We start from the raw sequence: 22,211 nt of genomic DNA, 5'->3' as shown, positions 1-22,211 counted from the left end.
CAAATTGTACATAGAAATAGAACAATGACCTATGAGGGTAACCTAGAAGGTACAGACATGAGACTGGGAGGAGCTACGAGCAGTCACTATATACCACACAATTTTGTTGCCTTTCCTAGTTTTTATTTGTTGTAGGTGTCCAGATATTAATGATGATGTAATTGAACACTTGTTAAAAGCGGTAATCTGTTTCATTAATAAATCGGCCACCAGGCAGGGAGGGGATGGGTACGGGATCCCGGCGCTCAGGATCCCGGTAGTCAGAATCCCGACGCCAGCATCCCAACAGGGTTAAAATAGGACACTTTGTCAGTCAGTATTGTAACCCTCTCCCTCTCCCCTACCCTAACCCTCTTCCCTCCCCAGCCGGCGTCTGACCCTAATCTCCCCCCAAGTGCCTAAACCAAACCTCCCCCTGCCCGCACCCTAAACCTAACCCTTCTCCCTTAGTGCCTAACCCCTAACGCAGAGGTTCCCAAACTTTTTTGAATCACGATGCCCTGGAGTAACAGCATTGTTTTCACGGCACCTCTAAGCCAGACGTTTGTGATTAGAGGAATTCAGAAAAAAATGTAGTAAAGTAAATTGTGCTCCCCTGCCATCCTTAGGTTCAGTTATCTGGTGGTGGACAGGTTTGAGCTTCTGTTTGTCTACATATTTACATTACATTGACCATAAATAATTTGATTTGCTACTGGATCACCAACCCGAGGCACCCCTGCAAGTGTCCTGATGCACCCCAGGGTGCCATGGAGCACAGTTTGGGAACCACCGGCCTAACGCTAACCCTTTCCTCAACCCCACTACTTACCTTCGGGATTCTGGCGGTCAGGATGCCAGCGCCGGGATTCTGACAAGTGTCGGTATTCCGGCAACGGCATCATGAGTGCCGGAATCACCACGGTCAGGATATTGACCGCATCCCGAAAAGGACATGGCGTTTTAAGATATTAAATTGCAACTTAATTATCCCATGAATGCCCTGTCATATTAGTAAGATAAAAGTTTATCTAGAACCTATGGAAACAAGTGCTGTGTAGGGGCTCCTTGGTATTAAAGGGCGTCATCTGTGCGGTAACCAATTAGAATTATAAGGTGAGGTCTCATGATAAATGGCTGAATATGAGTAGTTACAATAATGCAGCTTTCATATGCATTATTGTGCGGTGTATATATTATGGTGATATGCTGTGTGCCGTGCTTAGTTCAGAGAATCTTTGAAACATGCATTATGTTGGAAGAGATGGATTCTTGTTATATTTTTTTATTTTCACACAAATTACTGTGACTTTCTTTGGCAGGAAAATCTGTTTATATGCCTTATGCTGCTGCTGAAGTCAAGCGTGCACTGGAACATGAAGCTCAAATGCAAAATGCTGCACGGTCCGTTTCACCATATAGGATGTCTCCACGGGATGTCGGCAAAGCTTCTCCGCAAGCAGATCTGAATCCTGTTCGTTATTGTGTCCCTCCAGGTACTACTGCCAATACCACATCTGCAATCAGACTTTATCCCCTGCTCCATTTATTCTCTCTCTGGAGTTCTGTTCTGCATTTTGTGTGTGGTGTATGATTTATATGAGGAAAGTTGCTTAAATGTTCCTCCTTCCCAGCGATTGTGTCCCCATGGTACCCCTATGCATTTTCTCTCCCTGTTTCATATACTTGTTTAAATGAGAGCTATATGCAGTTAATTACTATTTCTCCTTCATCCACTAGGGGACACTGGAGTTCAAGACAGTGGGGTATAGACGGTGGTAGAGTAGAGCCTGGCACTTTAAATAATCTAGAAGTGTGACTGGCTCCTCCCCCTCTATGCCCCATCAGCCCCAGTTTTTAGAATGTGCCCGAGAGAGCCGGTCGCACATCAGGCTGTCTCCAGCCTTTCTCATATAATCATATTTTAAGCTTTTATACAAGCACTGAGGACAGGCAGGCTGCTTACTGTGGCAGTCTGCCTGCTACGTGGGAGCCGCCGGGAGGGCACCACACGGCTACTGCAGTCTGTGTCCGGTGACCCTGAGGGGGGACTTTAAACAGAGTCATCGGACTCCATGAGGACCCGCCACAACTGAAACCGGTTCGTGTCCGGGTTTCCTCATTTGCCCCCCAGCCCAGCAACCCGGCCGCAGCAGTCCGTAAGTATATCCCACTACTCCTGACTAGCTGGAGTGGTGGGCCAAAACGCTGGGCTCAGGGACAGCGCACACTGCATGGCTGTCACACACTGCTCCTTCCCCCTGCCAGTGAAAGTGGTAGTGTCGGAGCTGCTGACTGACTTATTCCTAGCCATCCCCCTCCTATTAACGAGGGGATGGAGTCGGGCTCGTGCTCTAAGCCCTCATCTGAGAGCAGCGCGGTCTGCCGGTCCGTTAGCGCTGCTGCGCTGACATACTCTGCATTAGTCCCCCCGGGAAGGGACCTCAGAGGTACCTGGGAGGGCATCCTGCCGCGTCTAGAGCGGGCAGCAGCAGCCCCCCCATTATTAAAATGGCGGCTGCACTCGGGGAAAAGCCACGCCCCCCTTCGCGGCCCTAATTGCGGGGCAGCCCAACCAGCGGGGCAGCCAGGTGTGAGTAAGACAGACGCCGCACCGCTGCTCACTAAATAGTGCAGCACAGGCGAGGTCCTGCCATCTGGTGTAATGGCCGGCTTCAGGAGGCCAGACGCGTCCCTCTACAGAGGCAGTTGCAGCGCTGACAAGCAGCGCGATCCTTGGTAAGGAGTACCCGCGTAAAGAGGCTTCCCTTATTGAGCGGCCCAGCCTTATAAATGTATCTGCTGGTCCCGCACCCCGTTCTGCAGGGCCGGGAGGAAGGTTGTGTTCCCTACATTACGCCCAGCCCACTCTTTCCTAGTAAGTGGGCAGAGGCGAGCATAACAGTGCACGCGCGCGCGCACACACTGATAGCCGGGATTTTAGGGAAGGGCGCGTCATGCATAATAGCCGCGCCATCTGTACCACTGCCTGCCGCTGGTTAAAGGTGCAGTGCAGACCAGCGCCTGAAGAGCGCGGCTGCCTCCTAACTCCTGCAACAGGGTTAATTAGCGTGGGTATCCTACGCGACTCCCTCCTTCTCCCACGCTGGGAGTGCTGCTAGCACAAAAGTAGAGATAGGAGTATAGGGCTGGCTACAAATAAGTATCAGCGCAGGGCTCGGATCTCTCCACGGCTCTTGCTGTGTGGAGTTTGTATGTTCTCCCGGTGCAGGCAGCACTGTCTTTGCTTAGGCTGGTTTTAAAAAATTAGCAACGCTCCTCATCTAGATCTCAGGAGGAGATGCCGCGTCCCGCAGCTCCTGGCTGGGCTGAGCAGGCTTCCCTGTTAGCTATAACATAGGGCTAATAGCCTTACGTTATACCAGCACAATGCGGCTCCCCGATGCAGTGCTGTATGACCTTCACACTCCTGTCACAGCAGGACAGCATCACCGCTTTATACTATTAAGGGGGCTAGCAGCGCTGTGCTAACTGGAGTGTAGCAGTTTGCACACGTACAGCGCGGTATTCATGTACAAACAGCGCCCCCTGTTTCCCTTTTAAGGACTGTAGTTACTACTGCACACAAGCATGATAGCTCAGTGCACTACCTGCAGCAGGGAGTGCTTTAGCGTGGGTCTCTTACGCCTTCCACACTGGGAGTGCTTCAGCGCAAAGGGTAGGGGAGGCCCTGTCCTTGTATGACAGGAGTTTAGTGCTAGCTACAGTGCATAGCTGGTTGCTAGCTGTATGGGAACTAGCCCAATTCCCTTTTGCACCATAACACCACGTTAGGCGGTTCTGAAAGAGGCCAGTTCAGTCGATGCATCACAGCTAGAAGCGAGGGATTGACGAGACAGTCCCGCCAATGCAGCGCCGCTTGGCAGGCTTCCCTTCGTTCTATAACAAAGGGCGCCTAGCTTAATCTAATGGCTTGGTATCTTAGCTTGTGAAGTATCATAGCCTCATGGTGTACTAGCTCTACTGTTCTGGTGCTGCTGCCAGAACTTATGGTTATAGCATACCCTTCACCCAGGGTTAGCACATTTTGGCGTCCCATCCCCAGGCTTATGCCTCACATGGGCTCGCCTTAAAGAGGGGCAGTATCTTCCCATGCATATATGTGGCAGCACATATACTACATTACTACATATACTACATTATAGGCTGGTCTTAAAACCTTTCACCAGTTTTCTGTGCTTACTTTAGAAGGTATGCATATGTGCATCTATTTATTTCTCATGTGTTCCCTTCGGCAGCACATACAGGAAGAGGTTAGTAACGTGGCATTGCTGCCTCACAGCACTGAGGTGGTCTTTTTGATTCCCACTTCGAAAAATGGGTTAATCTGGCGCTAAAATGGCTCACCTGCTAAGGCGAGTACACCTGTAACAGAAGGGTCCCAGGATTGAAACCAGTCTGGGACAGCACGCAGCTAACATACCCTGCCCCTGCGCAGTAGCAGAGTGACGGCCACATGCGGTACATGAGCAGTCCCCCTGCGTGGGGGTAAGCCACGTGTATGGTATGTATATGTGTGTGTGTGTATATATATATATATGTAATATGTATATTGTATTTTATACTAGCCCTGCAGTAGAACATATACATGCTGGAGTGAATTTTGTCCTTGGGCTCAGTTCCTTCCATGGCTTTAATTTTTGCTCATGTTCTAATTTTACAATATTATTGTCACCTACTAAATTTGTATGTAGGTATGCATATGCATATGTGGATATCGCTTCTTATCCTTACCATAAGAGCAGGGGTAGGATCTGTTGTTATCAGTTTTATGTCTGATACCTTGCATATTGATAGAAGGCTGCGATTGGAGGCTGGACTCCTGATGCGGTAGATGGTACAATAACTCCGCTTAACACGATCTCTCCCGGGGGATTGGGTTGTGTGTATATACATGTATATGTGTAGGAGGCCTATACTTCTACAAGCATTAGGTTACCTATAATACCACGCATGGGAAGCCGCCAGGGATTACCAGAAGCTGTAGGCTATATCCATACATATTATTTGGTGGCTCTATAATCTAAAGTCATGTGCTGCAGCTTACATAGTGATAGTCACAATTCCCTAAGGCATTGCTTCTAGTATGGACCCTAGCCATGTCACATGTATATAAGGATATATACTTATATAGCTCGGTTCATGTTAGTCTATATCTATGGCGCCCCGTTTCGGGGGACCTATTATCATTACAGTGATGCACTTGGTAGCAAACTGGTAAGACGCCCATTCCTTGTATGTATATTTCCTAATAATTGGGAAACAAAAACCTGTTTTCTGTTTAACCCTACTGGGGTTATCACTACTGCTATCTCCCTTCTTTGCTTGGGATAACTAACGAGTTCTATGTCTAAGTACAGGTACCCTTCTCAGTATCGATTCCGATACTCCATATTATTGTCGTATATCTCAATAGAATGAGTCTAAAGGGCCCTTAGGTACAATTCATATCTTGAAGGCCTAGGGCCACCTACCGATTTAGGCAGGGACAGACCTGGGTTATATTAGATTGGTGGGCATAATACACATTGTAAATATTTATGTAAGGATACTTAAACTAGCAGACCGTTTTTGGGGTATAAGTATAATCTTCAGATACACGTCTCTAATGGAACAGGCTCAGGTATAGAGTCCTGTTTTACGACCTTCTTGTCTCCACTAACATTCTGCTAGTTTCCACAGTATTTTCTACTGCACATCTCCAGACTGAAGTACGTGCTGTAGGGCATTGGTCTTAGCCCACTGAAGCTACTCTCTATTCCTAATGTGGCGGGTTGCTTTGCGATACAACAGGTCAGTGACATTCTACATTTCGGGCCAGAGGGCTTCTGGTCGCTCACAGGTGAGAGCTTACCCACTAATGCCTCGGTAGAGGCTCCTATTTCATGTAAACTGACATACATAGAGTTCTTCTCCCTTACTGCCTCCTAGCAGCCATCCGCTCTTTTAATCAGTTGGCTCTACACTTTAGAATTTTCCTGGAGTGTGGGTGCATAGTTACAACATTGAGAACCAATTCTACTAGAATCTGTTGGCGTTATGGACCAAAGCACATCTCTTGGCTACTGCACATCTTTACATAGAAGTGTGACAGTCACCATGTTCCACTCAGGGGGCCTGGTGGGTTTCCTGTTCAGTAGCTGTTGATATTTTTATCATACTGACAGGTACCTGACTGGTATCTTCCTGGTTGTTTTCATGCTATGTTCAGGCCAGCAGTTACTACTACCTATGCACTTCCATCATGTTGGAAGTTGTCCGTTGTTTTCTCTTTAGCGTCAGGGTTTCAGTTGCTGGTTTATTCCTGTTCTCAGAAGGGGTTGTACTGCGGTCTGACCCTCTGGAAGGTATTGTAATCTCAATCTTCTCGAAGCCGCCTCGGCCTCATGCCCAGGGTGATCTCCACTCGTTGGAGATTTCTATGGTCTCATCCTTCCGCTGGTTCACAACTTTGTAGTAGTTGGACTTTCGGAAGGGTTCAGGGCGACTGTGCGGCCTTGACTTTTACCTTATACTTTTTGTGAGGAGTCTGTGGACTCTCTGTTTTTGTAGATTGGTATCGTTATACTTCTATCTATATGAGTTATGTCCAGCAGTGCTGGTATTCTGCTATCTGCAAAATGTGGCAGCTTCCTGTTTCCGAATCTGGTACGGTTTCCTCGAGGTTTCTTCTCGGGTTACTGCCCTTCTCCTATGGATTCGGGTAGGAGTTCTCTGCTCCCAACAGTCTGGCTTGGTCTGTTTTCAGCTGAGTTTACAGTGTTCTGATGCTTCTCATCTGAGGGTGTTTTCTCGCTAGCCGCTTATTCCATTCGATTACTGTACGTTGTGGTATTCTGTGTCTGTTCCGCACGGAGTTCTGGTTGTCTCCTGGCTCACGCCACTTGATTCTCAGCTCTTGCCTTCCGTTGAACCTCCGGTTCTATGCGGTCCCTGTTCGGTTGCCCGAAGGGTCGGCATGTTCTCCGCGCTTCCCACCCGGGAGGTTGGCTTTGGGACGTCCCCACTGTCTTGAACTCCAGTGTCCCCTAGTGGATGAAGGAGAAAACAGGATTTTGGTACTTACCGATAAATCCCTTTCTCCGATTCCACAGGGGACACTGGACGCCCGCCCGGCGCGGCGTACCTGCCTGTTGTGGGTCTTTATATAGTTGTGTGGCTGCATGTGTTCCCTGCAGTGGTTTCCTCTGTTCTCCTTCAGTCGGTATTGTTCCGTTCTGTGGTCTTCTCCTTCTCCTCGTTTTCCTGTTGTCCTCCGTCTCCTCTCGGGCTCAGTTCTTAAACTGGGGCTGATGGGGCATAGAGGGGGAGGAGCCAGTCACACTTCTAGATTATTTAAATTGCCAGGCTCTACTCTACCACCGTCTATACCCCACTGTCTTGAACTCCAGTGTCCCCTGTGGAATCGGAGAAAGGGATTTATCGGTAAGTACCAAAATCCTGTTTTCTTTTCTTTTGAGCATAATATTTTTGGGCAAGTAGCAAATGTAACCTATTAATTAAACTGGATGTGGTTATAATACCGACTGTGGGAATTCCGACGCTCAGAATGCCGGCACCGGAATCCCGACACCTTTCAGAATCTCGGCGCCGGCATCCCGACCTCCGGAATCTCGAAGGTAAGTAGCAGGGATAGGTGGAGGGTTAGAGGTTAGGACTGGCATTAGGGGGAGGGTTAGGGTTAGGCGCTAAGGGGGGGAGGGTTAGGTTTAGGGTGCAGTGAAGAGGTGGTTAGGTTTAGCCACCAGTGAGGGAGGGTTAGGATATTGACCGACAAGTGTCGTATCCTAACACTGTCGGGATGCCGGTGTTTGGGTTCTGACCATCGGGACCCCGTGCCTTAGCAATCTGTACCCAACCCAATTAAACGCTGCAATAGCTGGGCATTTAAAGTTCAAGGGCACTGTTTCTCAAACCTGGACCCCTAACAGTGCATGTTTTTCAGATATTTTAGTTGGAGCATAGGTATGTAAGTTGACTAACACAATAGATCTACAAGTGGTTACTAATTATTCCTGAGGATACCTTGAAAACACACTGTTAGAGTTCCATGAGGACCAAGTTCGTGGGCATGGCGGAGGAGTTTGTCAATGCTTTGTATACCCAGTTGAGTGAAGGAAAGAGGAGAGAAAAATTTGTGTGGTGGGATAGAGCTCACAAGATGCTTGTAATGTAGTAAGAGCGGACTATCTTTGTAGCAGTGTAGAAATAAAATCCCAAATATGGAACATTTGGAAGGGATTAAGATGTGTTACCATTATATTTGACTTGATACAAAAACAAAGTTATAATGATGTTTTGTTCTAGTAATGCTACATGTGATAAGAGTGACATATGTTTTGGATTTGTGCACATACCCCCATAGTCTCAGACCTTGACTGAACCTGTTAAGGCAGTGTTAATTGTTTTGTCCACATTTATGTTATCTGTAATAACACTTGCATCTCTGTCCAATATTAAAAATACACACGTGCACACACACATATTAAATGCATAATTATATGTATTTATAATAATTGAAACACATTTGGATATAATTAAAGCAGTATGCTGATGACCATGTCAGCATGGTTTAATTGTTTTATAGTAACCGTGCCTTAGTGTTATAAAAGTGTGACAAACTGGGATCCATATTATTGAAAACCTTTCACAAACATACTAATTGTAGAGCATTGATACTGGCAGACCTTGTGAGAGTGCGATGAAAGCGAGGGACTGTGGTCCTGATTCAGCAAGGATTGCTATTCTGCTTATACGCACGCATCACAGTTGCTAATAGCAGTGATATACAAATGTTCGCATAACATAAGGACGCCCACTTCCCCTTACTCACATCCGTATACTTTGGCAACCTATCGAAACAATCGGTAACATCAGACCCATACGCACAGTTAAGGCAGGTCAGACCTTACTTAGGAACTGCTTCCTTCAGCGCACGCTATGAGGCCTCAGGCTGCGTATGGTATAGCAGTGGATAATTTCTCCTTCATCCACTAGGGGACACTGGAGCTTCATGACAGTGGGGTATAGACGGTGGGTTGAGTTGAGCCTGGCACTTTAAAAATCTACAAGTGTGACTGGCTCCTCCCCCTCTATGCCCCATCAGCCCCAGTTTTTAGAATGTGCCCGAGTAGAGCCGGTGCACAGGGGCTGTCTCCAGCCCTTAAGTATATATGTATTAATTTATAAAGAAGAAACAAGAGGACAGGCAGACTGTTAGCTGTGACAGTCTGCCTGCATCGTGGGAGCCGCCAGAGAGGGGACCACACGGCTACTGCAGCCTGTGTCCGGTCACCCTATGGAGGGGAGGCTGCCTTTTGGCAGTGAAGGAGTCATCAGACTCAGCGGGGCCCGCCACAGCTAACACTGGCTTGTGTCCGGGTCCCCGCTCTCCCCTCACAGCCCAGCGCTCTGGCCGCAGCAGCCCTGTGAGTATGCACACCTCTCCTGTCTAGCAGGAGAGGTGAAAATAATTTGCTGGGGTTTTTTAACAGCGCGCGGCTGTCAGTGCCACGCTGGTGTTGCGGAAGAACACCAGCGCTGGCTGTTAGGTAGGCTCTGCAGAGGAAGCGGCGGTCCTACCTGTGCGTGCCGGTGCTTGTGTAAAGGCACCGGCACGTTAATCACTGGCGGCAGTCGTGCCGCTGGCCCCCGCGTGCGGCTGGGATGCAGGGCTATGCCGCGCGCATATAATAGCGGCGGCCATTGACAAAAGGGGGTGGAGCTTATAGGCCCTCCTCCTCTTCCTCCTTCACTGCTGGGCTCGTTTGGCGCGCTCTGAGAGGGAGTGGCGCCTCTGTAGAGCTAGAGCGGATCGGAGGGGAGAAGACTGAGCTTCTACAGGGGGTCTGTAATTACAGTAAGGTAGTTCACTACCTTCTGTTTTTTTTTATTGATCTGCTCCTCCCTTATATTGCACTGTCTGCCCCTGTTACTGAGCTGCATTATTATTGAAATTCTGCTCCTCCTATACTGCTCTGTCTGCATCCTGAGTAGCATTATTATTGAAATTCTGCTCCTCCCTTATTGCTCTGTCTGCTCCCATACTTGAGTAGCATTATTATTGAAATTCTGCTTCTCCCTATACTCCTTTTGCACTACTGAGTTGTACGTGGTGTCTGTCTGTGAGTGAATGATGACATCCAGAACAGAAAAAGCTGCTTCACAAAAGCTGTTTGCCTGCAGTAAGTGCAGGAAAAAATTTACCCATGCTCGCTCCGAAGGGTCTTCCCTGTGCGAGACGTGTGAAGCAGAGAGTGCTAGCACGCAGTCTGTCACTCCCTCCTTCATAAATAGTTTGGCAGGGGTCATGGCGGATCTTTCTTCTGAATTAGCCGCTTCCCGTAGGGAACGGGAGGCCGCCAGAGATCTACCTAGCACATCTCACCCTTCTTTTCTAGCAACAGAACCAGCGTGGGCTCAGAATTTAGTCCGCTCTGTGAATAGCCTTGCTCAGGTTATGGGTTCTGCATCTAAAGCTCCTGAAGCTACGGTAAGTCGCTCATCTAAGAAGAGGGCTCTTCCGGCGGTTCTCCAGTCGGATGAGGACTCGGCAGCGGATCACTCGTCTCAGGAGGAAGGGGAGATGCTGGACGAATCAGACGTAGAGACTTACTCACAAGAACCTGAGGCAATGCAAGGTATTGATTCACTCATCCTAGCGGTGAGGGAAGTTCTTAAGATTTCTGGCCCGGAAGCTCCAGAATCGTTAGAAGACTCCTTGTTTGCCAGGTCACAGAAGATTGCTATCACATTCCCTGTTTCTCTCCAGTTGGACGAACAGATGACGGCAGCTTGGCAGAATCCGGACCGTAAATTCCAGATTCCTAAGCGTTTTTTCTCTTTACCCGTTTCCTGCCGAAAATAGAAAGAGGTGGGAGACCCCGCCACCTGTGGATTCTTCGGTTTCTCGGTTGTCAAAGAAGACCACGTTACCGGTTCCAGGAGCTACTACATTAAAGGAAACCTCAGAGCGGAGATTAGAAACCACTTTGAAATCCATTTATACGGCTGCAGGTGCTCTTCTCCGGCCGGCCTTGGTAGGATCTTGGGTCAACAAGGCTGTGGAAAAGTGGGCGGAACAATTGACTGAGGGTCTTAAATCCAACACTCCGCGGGCAGATCTGATTACCTTGGCAGAACATATTCAGGAGTCTGCAGTATACTTAGGAGACGCCTCCAGAGATATCGGCCAGGTAGGCTCTAGGATTTCTGCTTCGGCGATCTCTGCTCGCCGGGCACTTTGGCTTCGTGCCTGGCAAGCGGATGCTGAGTCAAAGAGAGCAGTGGAAGCTCTTCCTTTCACAGGCGATATTTTATTTGGTCCAGAGCTGGACAAGTGGATCTCGCTGGCCACTGGAGGTAAGAGTACTTTTCTACCTTCATCAGCACCTCCTCCGCGTCGCTCGTTTAGGGGACCTTCATTTCGTTCCTTTCGAGCATTGCAAGATTTCAGGGACGATCGCGAGGTTCATCTTCAGCGGGGCGAGGAGGCCGGGCTAGAGGACGTCAAGCGACTAATGCCCGCCGTCCAGATCCCAAGCCAGCAGACAAGCCTGTGGCATGACGGGCTCCCATCCCATCTCGGAGATCCGAAGGTGGGGGCTCGCCTCCAGCGTTTCTCGGAGGTTTGGAGATGGACTTCTCCAGACACTTGGGTTCGGAATCTGGTATCTCAGGGATACAAGATCGAGTTCGCTTTCACTCCTCCTGTGCGTTATTTTACAACAGGTTTGCCCGTAGATCCCTTGAAGCAACTAATTTTGCGTCAAGCGATCGAGAAACTTTTGCTGGCCGAGGTTCTGGTGGCGGTTCCCACTGCACAAAGACAACAAGGGTTTTACTCAAACCTTTTTGTGGTTCCGAAACCGGATGGGTCAGTCAGACCCATTCTGAATCTGAAATCCTTGAACCAGTATCTTTCATTTCACAGGTTCAAAATGGAGTCTCTCCATTCTGTCATTGCGGGACTAGAGGCAGGAGAGTTTCTGGTGTCGATCGATATCAAGGACGCCTATCTGCATGTCCCAATTTGGGTTCCTCACCAGGCTTTCCTCAGATTTGCCATCAAGGAAGCTCATTACCAGTTTCAGGCCCTGCCGTTCGGTCTCTCGTCAGCTCCCAGGGTATTCACCAAGGTGATGGCCGTCATGGTATCCCACTTGCGCTCTCGGGGGGTGACGATAGTTCCGTACCTAGACGATTTACTCATCAAGGCTCCAACGGCAGAAGTCCTTTTACACCAAGTGTCCCTTACACATCAGATTCTCATTCAACACGGATGGATTGTGAACTTCCAGAAGTCTCAGTTGATGCCGTCCCAGAGACTTCAGTTCCTAGGAATGATTCTAGACACTGTTCTGCTTCGTGTATTCTTGCCAAGGGACAAGGCCATAGCCATACAGGAGCTGGTTCGTTTGGTGCTCAGACCCAGGAAAGTGTCCGTGCATCTTTGCATCCGTCTCCTGGGAAAGATGGTGGCTTCCTTCGAGGCCATCCAATTCGGCAGATTTCACTCCAGAATTTTTCAACTGGATCTTCTGTCTCAATGGTCCGGGTCCCACCTACAGATGCATCGGCTGGTGCGTCTGTCTCCCCGGACCCGCATATCCTTGCTCTGGTGGGTTCGGACGGAGCATCTGTTAGCGGGTCGGCGCTTTGGAATTTGGAATTGGACCTTGGTCACCACGGACGCCAGCCTCTGCGGATGGGGAGCTGTGGTTCTGGGCAGTCACTTCCAGGGGCTTTGGTCGCAGCAGGAATCCCTCTTACCAATCAATGTTCTCGAACTGCGGGCAGTCTACAGAGCTTTGATACAGGCTGCTCCTCTGTTACGAGGACTTCCGGTTCGGATACAATCCGACAACGCCACTGCAGTGGAATACATAAATCGCCAAGGAGGAACCCGCAGTCGTCTGGCAATGAGAGAAGCCAGTCGCATCCTTCAGTGGGCAGAAAGACACGTAGAGGTAATTTCCGCAGTGTTTATTCCGGGAGTCGACAACTGGGAAGCGGACTACCTCAGTCGTCAGGATCTTCATCCCGGGGAGTGGTCCCTTCATCCCGAGGTCTTTCATCAATTGGTTTGCAGATGGGGGAAACCACAGATAGACCTGATGGCATCACGGATAAATCATCAACTACCCCTTTACTGCTCCAGGACCATGGATCCGGCAGCGGTGGGAGCAGATGCTTTACTGATCCCTTGGCCGTACAGCCTTGTGTACCTGTTCCCACCGTTTCCGCTTCTCCCTCGGATTCTCAAGTGGATCAAACGAGAGTCGTCCACCGTCATCCTAGTGGCTCCGGATTGGCCTCGTCGGGTTTGGTACTCCGATCTCTTATTCCTTCTGGCAGACGAACCTTGGCCTCTTCCGCTACGATCGGACCTTCTACAGCAGGGTCCATGTGTGTACCCAGATTTACGGCGGCTTCGTTTAACGGCGTGGCTATTGAGACCGCCATCCTAAGAAGCCATGGAGTTCCTAGGTCGGTCATTCCTACCATGCTTAGGGCTAGAAAACCGGTAACATCAGCGCATTATCATCGCATTTGGAGGGCTTATATCTCCTGGTGTGAGGGTCGTGGATCTTCCACTTCCTCTTTTCATTTACCTCGTCTTCTTCTTTTTCTTCAAAAAGGCCTTGATGCGGGCCTACGCTTGAGATCGCTTAAAGTGCAGATTTCTGCTCTTTCTATTTTTTTCCAGCGTCGCCTAGCTCTGATTCCGGAGGTTCAGACCTTTTTTCAAGGGGTACTTAGAATTCAGCCCCCCTTTGTGCCACCCACGGCTCCTTGGGACCTGAATCTTGTTTTATCTTTTCTTCAGTCAGCCGCCTTTGAGCCTTTGCAGGATGTGGAATTGAAGTATTTGACTTGGAAGATGATCCTTTTATTGGCCCTGGCTTCGGCCAGACGAGTGTCTGAACTTGGAGCCTTGTCCTGCCGTTCTCCTTACTTGATTTTTCACGAAGATCGGGCGGAACTTCGTACCCGCCCTTTCTTTTTGCCCAAGGTGGTCTCGGGTTTTCATCTGAATCAGCCGATTGTAGTCCCAGCGTGGTCGGACTCTTCCGGGGATTCTCACTCTTTGGATGTGGTTCGGGCACTTCGCATTTATGTGGCCCGTACTGAGGGACTACGTAAATCAGAGGCTCTGTTCGTCCTTTATGATGCCAATCGGCGTGGCTGGCCTGCATCTAAGCAGACTTTGGCCAAGTGGATTCGTCTGACTATTCGTCAGGCATATGTTGCTTCTGCTCGACCACCGCCGGTATCCATTTCTGCGCATTCTACGCGCTCTGTGGGTACTTCTTGGGCGGCACATAGAGGTGTCTCGGCTTCACAGCTTTGTAGAGCAGCTACGTGGACTTCGGTTCATACTTTTGTACGTTTCTACAGATTTGACACTTTTGCGGCTTCTGCTTCAAATTTTGGTCGCAGTGTCTTGCAGGGCGTTCAGCACTCTCCCCCCCAGGAGGGTAGCTTTGGGACGTCCCCACTGTCATGAAGCTCCAGTGTCCCCTAGTGGATGAAGGAGAAAACAGGATTTTGGTACTTACCGTTAAATCCATTTCTCCGATTCCACAGGGGACACTGGACGCCCACCCAGTGCTTCTTGCCTGTTATCAATTACTTGTTCTGGTTCAGTTCTGTTGCAGTTTGGTCTGTTTTCGTTGTGTGACTGTTTATCACTGCAGCCTGCTGTGTTCTTGCAGTGTGTCAGTATGTTGGATTGTTTCTTTCCTGTTCTCCTTCTCTGTTCTTCAGTCTGTTCTCCGTCTCCTCTCGGGCTCAGTTCTTTAAAACTGGGGCTGATGGGGCATAGAGCGGGAGGAGCCAGTCACACTTGTAGATTTTTAAAGTGCCAGGCTCAACTCAACCCACCGTCTATACCCCACTGTCATGAAGCTCCAGTGTCCCCTGTGGAATCGGAGAAATGGATTTAACGGTAAGTACCAAAATCCTGTTTTAAGCACTCCCCGGTAACACTGTCCCAACACACTGGCACGCTGACCACCCCCATCCCCACCCACAAGCATGCTCAGCACGTAACAATCGGCCGATTGCGTGCGTATAAGTAACTGCGAACCTTGCTGAATCAGGCCCTATATTAATCAACTCCAGCCTATGAAAGTATTCATTGTTAGTTATTTATGCAGTCTTTCCAGGTTCACAACTGAACTAAATACCCAGTTTCACCTTCTCTTCTGCTGGTTTGTTTTTTTTTTTTTTTAGTCTAGGGTATAGCAGGACGCTTTGTATCGGACATATGGGCCCTCATTCAGAGCCGTACGCTCTGAGCAGAGCGCACGCTCTGAATGAGGGCCGCCCTCCATAATTATGGAGCGTCCTCCTGGATGCTCGTATAGCTGTGGGTCACCACCCACAGCCTATACGAGCGTGCAGTTTGATGTCCGCGATGGTCGTGACCATCGAAACTGCGAGCCGTAGCCTGCGGTTGAGGTTTTCAACCGCAAGGCCCTGAGTGATTTTGGCTCTATCAGAGCCAAAATCACTCCCACTGACATCACTAGTGATGTCAGTGGGCCGGCTTCTGACGGTAGGCGTTCCCTTGGGAACGCCCCCGTCAGGGAGGCACGCCCCCGGCACACCCACCAAAGGGGGCGTGCTGTCAATCAACATCGTCAGCACGCCCCCTTTGATCAGACACGACGAGCGAAGGACTTTCCTTCGCTCGTCGCGTCTGGCGCTTGCGCACGACGGAGCTCCCGCCGTCGTGCGCATGCGCAGTGCACAACATCGACCCACTTGCGAGCGGACAGCCGCTTGCGAGTGGGTCTGAATCAGGCCCATGGTGCGTACACACTAGACGATATGCTCCCTGAGCGATATCGTCTAGTGTGTCCCCGGCAGGGTGTGCTCAATGTCGTTCATGACATTGAGCACACCCGCTGAACGATATCATTAACGATATCGTTCAGCACCGGGCTCTCTCCCCCATTCCATAACATGCAGCAACCTGACGATATCGTCAGGTTGGCCTGCATGTTAACCCGATGAACGACAATGTGTTAAAAATGGACGATAAAGTGGACGACCGAAAGATAACGATATCGTTATCGTTCAGTCGTCCACTTTAATCGCCCAGTGTGTACGCAACAATAGACTCTCAATGCACAATCGCTAATTAACATATTTGTGGAAATACATTCTAAAATCCCAGATTCCCGGATTTCTCTGTAATTCCCTGATACAAAGTACAGTACAATAAAGAAAAGTATTTTTGAGGTCAATGTACTTTTTTGTTTCACACTGTATAACGCTTGCAGTAAATGAGTTATTTGAAAAGCTGCTTTTACTGCTTATTCATGGAGATAATGATCTTCTCTTTCTGTATCAAATCACAACACCTTCTAAATAGGTTTCTTAATTTCATGAATTTACCGTCTTGTATTATAAAAGAGAAGCTTATCCACTAAATTGCCATTTTGAGGTTGATTACCTTGACACAACCCCTTCCCTACAGACACTAGCTGAAGAATAGATCTTTGACTTCGTACCATCATTTTAAAGCAAGCAGAAGTCTCTCATGTATTCCCTTATATCTTACTACTATTGTAAAACTGCTGAATACGTGGAAAGTTAGTGGCTGCATATGTGGATGCTCAGGGTTAAGTTTTGTCTGGCTGCCTTGTGGGATAATCAGCAGTATAAACAACTACAACTTGGATTTTGCCTATGAGTTGTACAGCGCTTTTAAAACACCACCCACCCTTGTAACCCACAATAAAGAAGGGAGGTTTTGTGCCTCTATTTATTATGTCTATTTGATAGTGGTCACTTTTTTTGTCAAATTCCAAAATGTCAATATAATGGAAATGGTGGTTGGAAGCTGGGGAATATACATTGGTTATTAAATTCTAATAAAGCAATCTTCACTGAAATGAGGTTTCAAAAATAGCTCTGGTTTGCCTTTACAGTTACAGTAATCTTACAGTAATGTTATTTATTGTATTTTTGTTCTTTTAGTACTGCAGCCTGCGCCCCATCAGGTCATCACTTCTTTAGCAGAAGGAACACGCCTGCCGGTGACTCGACCAACCCGCCCACCGCCTCCACTGATTCCATCATCCAAAACTTCAGTATCCTCTTCTGATAAGCCTTCATTCATAATGGGGGGCTCTATATCCCAGGTATATTGAGCTTCCAAAACAATATGTCATTTGTCTAGCCATTGGTAACTGACCTTAACCACTGTGTAACTGAGCTATCTAGATTTTCCCTGGGTGGTACGTGCACATCTTTGCTATAAAAATGTGTTACATGTGGCAGCATACAGAGCTCTGTGCCACTCAGAATAAGACCAATAGGCCCAGATTTAACAACAAGTGATATTCTTGTTATCATTCATTACTGACCTTAAATGGTGTTCCAACCAATCAGCTCCTGTCATTTTTCAAACATATGACAGGAGCTGATTGGTTAAAGCACCATGTACGATTATTCACGAGTGATAACAATGATATCACTCGTTGATAAATCTGGGCCATAGAATGTGTAAGTACTGATGGCAGAGGAAAATTCCATGCTGTTGGAACTTGTAGTAGCAAATACATGTTATGGAATTTAGTAAGGGATGTTAGGAACCCATCTTATGGGGTTCACATTGACGAGGTGGATGGGTAAACATTTTTGGCCAAACGTACTAAGAACCTCACTTATACTCCATGTTAATTGTAGAGGTTATCAGAATTTTTTGTCTATCATTGTTCTTGGTACCTAGAGTGTGCGCCTGCATTCTATGTCCCCTGTATGTTATGGAATTTGCAGCATTTTTATAAAGGACATACCAGAAAAGGCATGTGTTCTTCAAGGAAATTCTGGCTACGAACCCTGCATATAATACAATGTACTCCTGGTTCTATTATATAGCTATGTGGTTGTGTATTGGTTCCATAGCCTCAGTTACTGCCTGTTTACCTTACTATTGTCATGTTGCTCTTCAGTGTAAAAATATTGAGCATACATTAAGTTAATGCCCAACTTATTACTTATAAGATGGAGATTTTCGCTAACGTCTCAGGTTTGTAAGTTTTGTACTCTTCAGTCACTACAATAAGCAGAAATCTTTTTTTTTTTTTCTCCTTTCCATGGGGAACTTTGGAGTATAGATGGTGGTGAGTGGAGTCTGACACCTTAAATGTCTATTTCTTTGACTCTTTATCCCACCTAACTTTTTAAAGTGCCTGATGGACCCGGTCGTTATTTCCTGTCAGATTTTTTATTTTTTTTGTGTGGTTTCTTTGGGCAGACTCTGCTATGGGAATCTGCCTACTCCATGGGTGCTTCTGGTGGGACTCAGCATGGCTGTCACAGGCCTGTGCCAGAAGTCTCAGAGTGCAGCGTCCTTTGGCACTGCAGCTCCACCAAGTACCCGGAGGCAGACTGTAGCTGGGTAAGTAAGGACCATTCTCTTGCGGAGGAAGACGCATCGGCATTCAGTGAGCCACGTTTGCCCCCTCCTTCTTATGCACTGGGTTGGCGTTCGATCCCAAGCCGGTTATTCCTGATTGTGGGGGCAGGGCCAAATGATGGCTGCTTAAGGGCACCGCTCACTATAGGAAGCACCGGGCTTCCATTGAATGGCAGTATTCTGTCCAGAGGTGGAGCTCCCCTCCTCTTCAGCACGGGTCTGCACGCAGTCAGCCCCATGGAAATTTCCTGCCGCAGACACACTCCGCAGCCCCATAGACCCCACCACACTCTGAACCAGGCTTGCATTCTCCCGCTCTGTACTCCTTTGGGGGAAGGGGTCTTTGGGCTTTGTGTTTTTTTTGCTGTGCCTAAGCCCATGGTGCACATGTGTCGGTGCTTGCGGTTCTCCGTGCCTGAAAGTTTTAATTGCTGCATTATTACCAGTCTCTGCATTCATTTTCTGGTTCTTGCATTTAGTGTTTGTTTTAACTGCATTATTGTGTTTTTTTTCTGGCTGGAGAGAGATCAAAATGGGAATCCCTGCCGCTGTTGGACCCCTCCATTGCCAAACTGGCCAAAAAGATGATCATTCCAGTTGCGAGGTCTTCTCTTCTAAATAGCTCAGATCGTAAGCTAGAATCCAGATAACTGCAGGAAATATGCTGTGCCTCCTTACCCTATTCTGTCCCTGTTCTCTTAATATTGCTGTCGATGTCATCTTTACACTGCTACTGATCTTTGTGCTCTCTGATATGCAGGAGCCGGGAGACACTGAAAAGGTGTCACCATGTGGTTTTGGTTGTCCAAAGCAGTTGCACTTGTGGGGTTTCCCTTCCTTGCTGGTGCTACCAGTCTCTGGCTGGATACTGTCAGCTTGGAGTTCACAGTCCACAGCGCTGGTTAGCTCCAACGCACGTTTCATACAATGAGTACTTTTTCAAGGATGCGATTGCAGTGGGTGGTCCTTTTATTTAAAAGGGGATCAGTTGCAATGTCACATTTTAAAACTGATAAAAAGCAATTGTTTTTGATTAAAGTTTGTTGAAAGACCAGGAATTTTTTTTTTTTTTTACTGAATATTCTTACACCACGTTCTTGGTGTTATGCTACAAGGCGTTGTTTGAAAATATAATGTTAAAATTAATAGTACATGTGTGTGTGTGTGATTTCAAGTATGCGTTTTTGTTCTATATCTTCTTGGTCTTGGCAGGCTGATGCCCTAGCCACAAGGGGCAAGAGCTTTTTTCTCCCTTCCTCAGCTCCCAAGGAAGGGTCTGTCGGGCAGTCCGGTAAGTTATGTCTTCGCGGTTCCTGGGATAGTCCTCTACTAGAAGAGCCGTCAAACTTGGTCTGGACACATGCCTGAGGCCCATCCTTCAAACAAACCTTCCGCATTATGGGTTGCCCCCACACATATGAGATCATATGGTGGGTGCCCATCTCCGTTTTTGGGATGCCTTTTTTTGGATATCATCTTATGCCTGGGTGAGAGGTGTCCACTCTTTGGGTTACAGGAAAATGGGGCTTCCTCCTCAGAGATCCACCACAGGTTTTCCAGCGACTTGTCAGAAGCATCTGGCTTTGATGAGGACTATGCAGAATCTTCTTTCCACGGTTGTCATGATCCGGGTACCCACAGATCAAGAGTGACAGAGTTTTTATTAAAATGTCTTTATGGTCCAAAAGCCGGACTGCTCTGTGAGACCTATTCTCAATCTGAAGTCCCTGAATGCTCATTTATGTCTTTGGAAGTTCAAAATGGAGTCTCTCCATTCTGTAGCTGCATATTGCAGTCTATTTTTCGGAATGTAGTCAAGAGGAGGAAGGATAGTTCCTTGTTATCATGGACATCAGGGATTCTTATCTTCACATTCCCATGTGGGAGCATCTAATCCCTCCTGCATTTTGTGATTTAAGACTTTCATTACCAATTCAGGGTCTTTACAAAGTGTTGGCTATGGGGGTGCACCTCGGATTGCTGGGTGTCACCAGTCTTCCATACCTCGACGACTTTCTCATCAAGGCCCATTTCTCATAGATACTTCATTCCCATGTTCGGCTGACGCATTGGATCTTGATCTCACACGTTTGGCTTATCAATTGTAAAAAATTCAACCTTGTCCCATAGCAGAGGATGATTTTCCTAGGTAAGTTGTTCGATACCTCTCTAAAACGGGTCTTACTTCCCCAGGACAAGATTGTTGCAATCCAAATCCTTATTCATATGGGCAATTTCGATCCATCTCTGCATGCATCTCCTGGGAAAACTGGTGCATTTCGGCAGTTCCATTCCTGGGGATCTGTTGCCCAAATGGGATGGCTCACATCTCCGCCTGTCCCTGATCATCAGTCTGTCACCTCAGGCACGTCTGCCCCTCCTCTGGTGGCTGGATTCCATCTCAGTGTGGGCCGCCCCTTCATTATTTGGGAGTGGATTCTGAGTTTTTGGTCCTTCGAGAAGAAGTCCTTGCCCATAATTGTGCTGGAACTCAGGGCTGTATTCAGAGCCTTGACGGCAGCTCAGATTCATCTTCAGGGATTTCCATTGAAGGTCCAGTCAGACAACGCCATGACTGTTGCGTGTCTCAATCACCAGGGAGACAGAGTTCCCTGGCGATGATGGAGTCGCCTGCCATCCTGCAGTGGGAACGTGCCAGCGATATCAGTCGTGTTCATTCCCTGGGTCGGAAATTGGGAAGCCGACTACCAAAGCTGGCAAGATCTGCACTGCGGCGAATGATCTCCACAGCCGGATGTTTTTCCAGTTCTGGTAGACAGGTGAGACCTGCCAGACGTCGACCTGATGGCATCTCGTCTGAACCACAAGGTTACTCTTTATTGTTCCAGGACTCTAGATCAGACGGCCTTCTCGGTCAACGCAATGTCCATTCTGTGGGATTTATGCCTGCTAGTGCTCTTCCCCATGTTGCCATTGTTGCTGCTGGTTCTGATACGCATCAAGAGGGAACGTGCGACAGTCATTCTGCACCAAACTAGATTTGGAGTTTGTGGTACACAGACTACCAAGGTCTCCTGGTGGACACCCCCTGGCATCTTTAAGATCTTCCAGGCCTTCTTTAACAAGGGCGTTTTGTTCACCCCGCTTTGCTTCGTATGCGTTTAACGGCATGACTGATGAGAACGCCATGTTGAGAGTAAAGGGGATCCCGGCGGCGGTTATCCTGACGATTATGCTGACCCGGAAGCAGGTTATGGCACAACATTATCACTGAAATTGGCGCACTTATGTTTGGTGTTTACTCTTTTCAGCTTTCTCGTCTCCTGTTCCTCCTCCAGGGTTGCGTTTTGGGTTCCCTGAAGGTGCAGGTGTCGATTTTGTTTCAGCGTTACCTTGCCTTACTCCCGGAATTTAAAATGCTCATGTAGGGCAACCTTCATGTCAACCTGCTGTTTGTTACTGCCACTGCTCCGTGGAACCAAATTTTGGTCCTTTGTTTCCTGCAGTCAGATACTTTGAGCCTCTGGCTTCTATCAATCACAAGTATCCCACATTGAAGACTGTTTTTTTCCACCTTTTCCTTTCCTCGGCTAGGAGGGTTCTGCAGCTCAGTGTTCTCTGTTTCGCTGGCTTCAAAATGTACGGTTTCTCATTGACTTTGCACCGTATTTAAACGGTCTTATTGAAGGCCAGCAGGTTCCTTCCAGGGTTATGGCTCATTCCACTCGGTCAGTGTGTGCTTCTTGGGCTGCACGTCATGGGACTTCCGTGGAACAGCTGTGCATGTCCAGCACCTGGTCTTCAATGCATACGT

At 48.1% G+C, this 22,211-nt stretch overlaps 1 protein-coding gene across 12 annotated transcripts in view; it reads left to right on the top strand.

Annotated features, from left to right (window-relative positions):
• Positions 1-22,211, top strand: part of NCOR1 (nuclear receptor corepressor 1) — a 223,338-nt gene that overhangs the window by 157,592 nt on the left and 43,535 nt on the right. For all 12 annotated transcript variants that reach the window (XM_088453648.1, XM_088453646.1, XM_088453643.1 and 9 more), the window contains 2 exons: positions 1,302-1,475; positions 16,993-17,156. In XM_088453648.1, coding sequence (XP_088309774.1) covers positions 1,302-1,475; positions 16,993-17,156 — 338 coding nt within the window. The remainder of the gene's footprint in view (positions 1-1,301; positions 1,476-16,992; positions 17,157-22,211) is intronic.

The sequence above is a fragment of the Taudactylus pleione genome, unplaced genomic scaffold, assembly GCF_031769625.1.
Source record: "Taudactylus pleione unplaced genomic scaffold, aTauple2 ptg000585l, whole genome shotgun sequence".
NCBI lineage: Eukaryota > Metazoa > Chordata > Amphibia > Anura > Myobatrachidae > Taudactylus > Taudactylus pleione.
Note: the sequence above shows the minus strand (reverse complement) of the source record. Positions and strands in the feature narration are given on the sequence as shown.